The sequence below is a fragment of the Nannospalax galili genome, unplaced genomic scaffold, assembly GCF_000622305.1.
Source record: "Nannospalax galili isolate Female #2095 unplaced genomic scaffold, S.galili_v1.0 scaffold1045, whole genome shotgun sequence".
NCBI lineage: Eukaryota > Metazoa > Chordata > Mammalia > Rodentia > Spalacidae > Nannospalax > Nannospalax galili.
The window spans coordinates 129,247-137,115 of record NW_008353343.1 but is presented as its reverse complement, the minus strand read 5'-3'; the positions used below and the strand labels follow the sequence as shown (position 1 = coordinate 137,115).

The window sequence follows — 7,869 nt, the reverse complement described above, 5'->3', positions numbered from 1 at the left end:
GAAGGGAGGAAAAGTTTTCTTGTCTTTTGGTTCCAAGTTATAGTCCATCATTTTGGGAAAATTGGGACAACACATTTTGGTTCTGGTTACCCATTTCCTCCCATGCTGAGGTTCTATTTAGTTTGAATTTGCATGTCTTGTTACCATTGCCGTGAGTTCATAGGAGTAGTTTCCTAGCTATTTGGAAAATTCTGGTTTTTTTGGTCTTCCACCACCCTTGGCCCTTACAGTCTTTCTGCCCATCTTTCTCAGTGGTGCCTGAGCATTGAGTGATAGAGATTTGATATAGGTGTCCTACCCAGGGACATGCACCTTTCAGTCTCTTATTCTCTGCACTTTTGCCGGTTATGGTTTTCTGGGTTAGTCCCCATCTTTTTCACGAGGAAGCTTCACTAGTGAGAGTTGAGACATGAAATTCATATTTGTTCTGCCTTCTGTTCCACTGTGTTCGCCTCAGGTGTAGAGGTTGAATCGTAGATTTGTCACTCAGTGCTGGGCAACACATTCATTCTCTGCATTTGACCAGTTGTGGAACTCTGTAGGCCCTTCCATCTGTTGCAAGAAGAAGCTTTTTTGAGTGGTGTGAGGTACACTTGTCTGAAAATATAAAGATGCACATTTAAAATACAGTAAGAAACGGTTTTGGTCTAGGTATAAGAAAAAATAGGTTTTTCTTTAGGATCTATGATCTCTCCAACCATGTGCATTTGGTTATGTTTACAGTGCCACACATGAGTTCTTTTCCACTGAGAGTGCCTAAACTAGATGTCAGTGATTGATTGCCCCCACATATAAGTGAACCTTTACTGCATCAATAGAGATTTTTGCTGGGCTAGCAATTTTTTTTATTTTAGGATTTACAGCTGAGGAGGCCATTTGACTGGTTTCCCTCCCTGACAGCTTACAGAATGTCCTCTGATAGAATAAGAACTAGTCCCAAGCAGGAGGCTTCTAGGTCATTTCCAGCTTAGTTACTCCAAGTCCTGTGTCCAAAGTATACTGTATCATCAGCAACAGGGACTTACCTTCAAGTTCTGAAAGGCAATCAAGGGCTGTGGCAATATCCTCTATTATTTTGGAAGTCCCTTGGACTACACTGAACAAGAACTTGAAGGAAGGTTTCTCTTGCCAGGCCTTGTGTTCTTTGTTATACAGCCCTCAGCTATACACAAACATTCTTTATATTTTGTGTGTGCATTTTCAGTAAGTTTTGAATTAATACTTTTTGTTTGGCTTTTTTACATGTTTTGAGCATTATTTTTCTATCTTCTCTCTCTACTTGTACAATCCCCCTTACCCCCTTGATAACACCTGTTTCCTACAACCCTCTTTACAATCACTTGAGCTCCTCTTCCCCTTTACCATCATGGAAGGATATTTATATATATTGCATCTATAGCATTGAACTCAACCCCAAAGTCACAGCCAAGCTACATTCTTAAGACATTTTCTCCAAGCATCATCCCAGGGTGACATGGAATGTACAATTAATTCTCTGTCCAAAATTGTCAGTCAGCTGCATGACAGCTGTCCTGATTTTTTTGACCTCTCTTAGGGGTTATTAAAACAAAGGAATGAACCTATACAACAGTATTAAGGAATATGACTTGGAAAATCTTGTAAAGGTTTTCCCTACAGCAGATCATACACTGGGTATCTCTAGTTGGCTTGGAACTTGCTAGATAGACCTGGGTGGCCTCAGACTCACAGAGATCCTCCTGCCTCTGCCTCTTGAACCCTGGCATTAAAAGCAAGCACCATCACACTCAGCAGATTTGTATTGCATTTATTTGTTTGAGCCTGATTATGGAGGTCAGAGGGTAACTTGCCAGACATACTCAAGATCTCAGATCATCAGATTTGGTAATGAGTGACTTTACTTGCTGAGCAATCAGATTAACGTTTGCAGTTATACTCTTGGAGTATGAACTGGGTGATACTGAATTTCAAATAAGGATTGTAAAAATAAAGCAAATTTTATCTGATTTCTGATGTTGAGTTTTCTCTAGAAAGTTTATGGAATGTTTACTATATGTAGGACAGGATGCTTTGCCACAAGACCAACAAGTTTCATGTTTTGAGAATATATACTTCAAAAGAGAAGAGTACTGATCTCTTTTGTGTTTGGTTTGTTTTTGAGATAGGGTCTCCCTGTAGTCCCACCTGGCCTGGAACTCATTATGTAGATCATGTTGGCCTGGATTTCACAGAGATCCTCCTGCCTAAAGGAGTGCACTCTCTCACTCTGCTTTAGAATTTCTAAGTTAATGCATGTTTATTTTCACTCTTCATGAACCTAATGAAATATCACAACATTTACCAATAAGAGGGAGAGTTTGTGAGAAGCTAACATCTCCAGCCTTTCAGACTCTTACAAAAATGTAAACATTGAAAATAAACATACACTTCATGTGTAATCTGACTGAACACCTAGGTTATCTGAAAAGAGACATTAAAAATCAATCGTCTTGTATATGTGCAGAGTTTATACATTTAAGAAAAAAAAGACATTGTTGCAGTAGGTTTTATTTATCTTACATTTATGTTGATTATCTTCAAAAAATTTTAAGACATATATTCTGGAGCTAGTTTTGGACTTGCACAAACTATAACAGTGTGATCTCGGCTTTGGTGATGTGTCCATCTCATGAGCAGTGGACATAATCTATATCTGCAACAAAACACTGCAATTTTTAATATGAGTAGGTTAGCACAAATCATTGCATCTGGACCTTTGTGACTTTCCCAGGATTCTGCTGTGCACATTGCTGGACTGGCTCTCCACTTTGGACTTTCTGATACTAATTTATAGTTGTGACCTATAATCTTGAAAATTAACCTCATTTTAATGATCTTCACTTAAAAAATTCTAAATAAGTACTTATCTTCTAAATTTAAATTAACGTTAAAATTTAAGGTGATATTTAAGTATACAAATAAAATTCTAGTGTTAGAAATATAAGCCATCATTCCCACAGGAATCTAAGAATATAAAGTCATACTGACTTGAGAGCTTATTTCTATCCTTTCATCTTCTATGTAGAACCTTTTGGTCAAGTGTGATGTCTGCTGTTTTTTACTGCAGTCAGAGATACCCATTGGAATGTATAATGGCATGAGACTGTTTCTGGAAATTCCTCTTCCGGAGTTTTACATACCATAGAGGAAATGCACCAAGATGAACACTCACAATTCTACTTGGGGACTAGGTCCTCCCAGTGGGAAATTACAAATGGTGTACAACTTTGAATCTCAAAAGACACAATGATAGTTCTAAGGCACTGGATGTAAACACTACCTGACTAGTTAATACTCTCAGGGGACACACACTACAGGGAGGAAATACTAAAGACAAGAATACTTTTTTTGTGGTTCTAATGAATTTTCTCAGAAATATTGGACTTGAAATAGAAATTCTCATTTGAGTGAGATAATGCTTTAGAGACTCATTTAAATGTTTATATTTTATATTTTGTAAATTAAAAGAATCTTGTGGAGAAAACCTCAAATAAAAATGACATGCAACTCCCCCATGTACCTCTTTTAGCAGGTTATAAACATGTTTGTACTGATGTCCATAACCTGCTTTGTTAATAGTAAATTTGGCCCTCAGGACAGCGAGGAAGAAGGCACCAATGAACAAAGGTGAGTTTCGAATCATCTTTGTCTTGATAATTTTCCAGTACTAAAAGAGCTATAAATCTTGAGTGCTAGAGAAAACACCTTTATAACTTTCTCTTTTCAGCTTTATTAGTTAGTAGAGACTAAGGGTAGAAAAGAAAATATGTTCAGAGAAACTAAGATGCCTACTTGTATAATTTCTGAACCTACATAAACCATGGATAGGGGAATGGGGAATAGGGATTCTTCAAAAACAGTATGAGCTGTTGGGATTCGTGTATGCCTTGTTCTGTGTTCTTTCAACCCAAGCTTAGAAAGAAATAATGCCAGATATCCCTCTGGAGTCAAAGATGCATTACTTGGTAGTGTCACGTTTGACTCTTTTTCTTACAGACTCTACTCATGAATCGAATAGCTATGGAAAACCACAGTTCAGTGACTGAGTTCATTCTTATGGGACTAACAGACCAACCTGAGCTCCAGCTGCCCCTGTTTGTGTTGTTCCTCATGAACTATGCAGCCATAGTGGTGGGAAACATGAGCTTAATGAGTCTCATCATTCTGAACTCCTCGCTTCATACTCCCATGTACTTTTTCCTCTTCAATCTGTCCTTCATTGACTTCTGTTATTCCTGTGTCTTTACCCCCAAAATGATGATGAATTTTGTTTCAGAGCAGAACACCATCTCTTTCACAAGCTGCATGATGCAGCTGTTTTTCTTCTGCTTTTTTGTGAACTCTGAAAGTTATGTATTGACAGTCATGGCCTATGATCGATATGTGGCCATCTGTAAGCCTCTGATGTATAACGCTGTCATGTTACCCAAGATCTGCTGTCTGATGATATCTGGTTCATACCTTATAGGGTTTTCTAATGCGATGATCCTCACAGTTTTCATGGTGAGGCTCAACTTTTGTGATTCCAACATCATCAATCACTACATGTGTGATATCTTCCCTGTCCTTCAGCTCTCCTGCAGCAGCACCTATGTGAATGAGCTCGTGAGCACTGCTGTGGTGGGTACAGGTATTATTTCATGTAGCCTCATTATCTTAGTCTCATATGCTATGATCCTGCTAAATATCATTCAGATGTCATCAACTAAGGCTTGGTCCAAAGCCATGGGCACTTGTGGATCTCACATAATAACTGTCAGTCTGTTCTATGGATCTGGTCTCCTTGCTTATGTCAAGCCATCATCTGCTGAAACTGTGGGCCAGGGGAAATTTTTCTCATTGTTTTACACTTCGTTTGTGCCCATGTTGAACCCTCTCATCTACAGCCTCAGGAATAAGGACGTTCAACTTGCTGTGAAGAAAACCATGAAGAGAATCACGAACTGACTGAGCCGCTGGCACTTCCCACAGCCTACTGGCTTGCTGTGTCTCCCTCTCCCTTGTTCATCACCTATCTTCTACTTTTTTCAGTTCTCCTCAGATATCTGTACTGCCAGCCAGATTTCTGCTGTAAATAACATTTTCTCTCCACCATGCTCTGTAACTCTGTATGTGCCTACTTTTGGATTCAAGACCCTTAGATTCCATGTCATTCTAAAATGGTGTTCATTGACTCTATCAGACTAAGGCACTGCTCTAATATTGTATCTAACGACAGTAAATACACCGACTACCTTTTCTTGTATATCTTCTTTATTTATGGAAATATGTGAAGCAGTTTGAGTTATTTTGTTTTCAGTATTTTCTTACATTTCTAGAAGTGTTTTGTAGATCTATTTCCTGATTTGATGGTTTTATTATCTTCAAATTCATTCAAAGAGATGAGAGATTACAGAAATTGTGAGCATGGCATGATTGTCAATATCAAAAAAATCATTTAAGGTCCCTTTACAAATGTTTTTTTTCTAGACTTTTAACTTAAAATCTGTAACAGGACTCTCTATTAGAAGAAGGTTTTATTTTATTGTTGTTTGAATAACAATTAGTCCTATTTATCTGTCAAGTTTCTTAAATTCCTCACTTTTGACAACATATGAGGAGATTAATATTTTTATGAATTACAATTATCAATATTTGCCCCTCTATGTACATGTGTATTTTAAATAAATTTTTATATATTTCAGAATTTTATAGAATTTGTTTTGAACACATTCAGACCCACTTTTCATTTCAAACCCTTCCTAACATCCCCTCCCCCTATTTAATGTCCTGCATTATCTGTCCTTTAATTAATTAGTTAATTAATTGATTTTTTATTTCAAAGCCTATCAATTCTAATTTGTGTCTCCAAATGCACCTGAGTGTTGGGCCATGCTCTGGATACTGTCTAATCTACTAGGCATCACACCAGTAAGGAAAAATGACTGTCCCTCCCCCCACATAAATCAGTTGTCAGTAGATTGTCAGCTAGCACTGGGGCTTCCTGCCCACCCTCTCCATCCATTATTGGCCCTTACCTGGCTTGGGTTTGCACAAGTCTTATGCCTGCTGTCCTAAGCTCTGTGGACTCATTTATATAAATTCCTTTGGTGTCCCAACAATACAGCGCAGTACTTCTGGTTCTTCCAATCTTTCTTCCCATCTTCCACAATGATTTCTGAGCTTTTGGAGGAGAGGGATGATATAGGTATCACCTTTAGGTCTGAGGACTGCACAGTCTGTCACTTTCTGCACCTTGACTATTTGTGTTAATTGCCATCTGCTACAATAACTTTCTTTGGTGAGAGCTGAGGGATACACTAATTTAGGAATATAGCAATAAGTCATTGTGAGCCAGCTTAATATTTGTCTGTTTAGCAGAACGACAATAATGGTCTCTCTCCTATGGCCTGTGATTTGGCTAGGCACAGTTTCTTGACCTGATAAAAATGCCAGGTATTGGCTTTCTTTTGTGAAGCAGGTCTTAAATCCAACTGGAAGGCATTTGGTTATTCTTATATTTCCTAAAATTCTCTTTTGCTTAAAAAAATGGTCAACTTAATTTTTCTGAAAACACCATACAAACAAACTGCTAGGCTTACGGCTTGGTGATAAAGGAAATACATATTTACAGTTCTTCGAAGACCAGGTGAAAAATGCCCATTCACAACAGGAGACTTATATTAAAGTGGGACAAGAAGGGTGAGCTTCAGAATGACATTTCATTATGTTCTTTTTCATTGGAGACTGCTTTTTCTGGGAGGATGGGACTGATGGGTTTGGTTCCACATTACCAATGAGTCATGACATCACAACCATATTAATATGCACTTTAAGACATATATGAGGTATTATATTTTATTTGAACAGAGAAGTGATTATATTCATCATATAAACAGTAAGTTGAATTTTACGGCATTTTCTAAGTTTTTGGTTAGGTTTATTCCTCTAAATATTATTTCTTTTGAGGCTACTGAGAGTGGAAGGATTTCCTGTAGTGCTTTTTCCTATTGCTTATTATCGGTATATAGAAAGGCTACTGATTTTTGTAAGTTGATTTTGTATCCTGCCACTTTATTGAAAGCATTAATCATTTCTAACAGTTTCCTAGTGGAATTTTTGGGATCTCTTATGTATAATATCTTATTGTCTACAAATAGAGACAATTTGACCTTTCAATGGAAAGCCCTGTCACATTCCTGATTTTGATGGGAATGCTTCCAGTTTTCCTCCATTTATAAGGCTGTTTTTAATTAGGTTGTGATATGTTGCCTCAATGATCATCGGAAACACGAATGAGTTCAAGGAAGATGCTTCTCCATGAATGCTGTAACTTTTTCAAGGAAGACAGTAATAAAGTTCTGTTCACTACAGATAAGGAACCAACAGTAGACTAAAGAAATGATTTGACACAAGTCTGGCTTGGTGAAGCAACAAAGTTATTACAGGTACTTGCAGTAGTCTAGACAATGGGCAAAAGTTGGGAAATTCTGAAGGTGCATCACTGAAAAACCCACAGAAGGTCACACTTCAAAGCTGAAATACCTGCCTAACTTGCAGTCAGCTGTGCTTTACAGTCAGATTCTCCTTATTGTTTCTTCCTAATATATTCTTGGGGAAATGTCTTGTGAATTTTGAGTTTTGTGATCTTTTTAATATTAGGTCTCGCTCTTCCCTATAGGAGGGAACATCTTTATTCTGAGGTAGTAATTCTGTAATAGTGATAATTATACAGATTTGTACACAGTGGATATTTAAAATTCAATTTTTCTACTAGTGATATATACTGAATAACTTTGATTGTCAACTTGACACACCTGGGTTGAGGGAGCCTCAATTGGGAAAATGCCTCCATTGGACTGACCTATGGTA

At 37.6% G+C, this 7,869-nt stretch overlaps 1 protein-coding gene across 1 annotated transcript; it reads left to right on the top strand.

The window, feature by feature from the left end:
• The first annotated feature begins 4,023 nt into the window (after positions 1–4,023).
• Positions 4,024–4,965, top strand: LOC103748040 (olfactory receptor 143-like). Its single transcript, XM_008850587.1, has one exon. The coding sequence runs from the start codon at positions 4,024–4,026 to the stop codon at positions 4,963–4,965; it is 942 nt and encodes a 313-aa protein (XP_008848809.1).
• Positions 4,966–7,869: the final 2,904 nt, after the last annotated feature.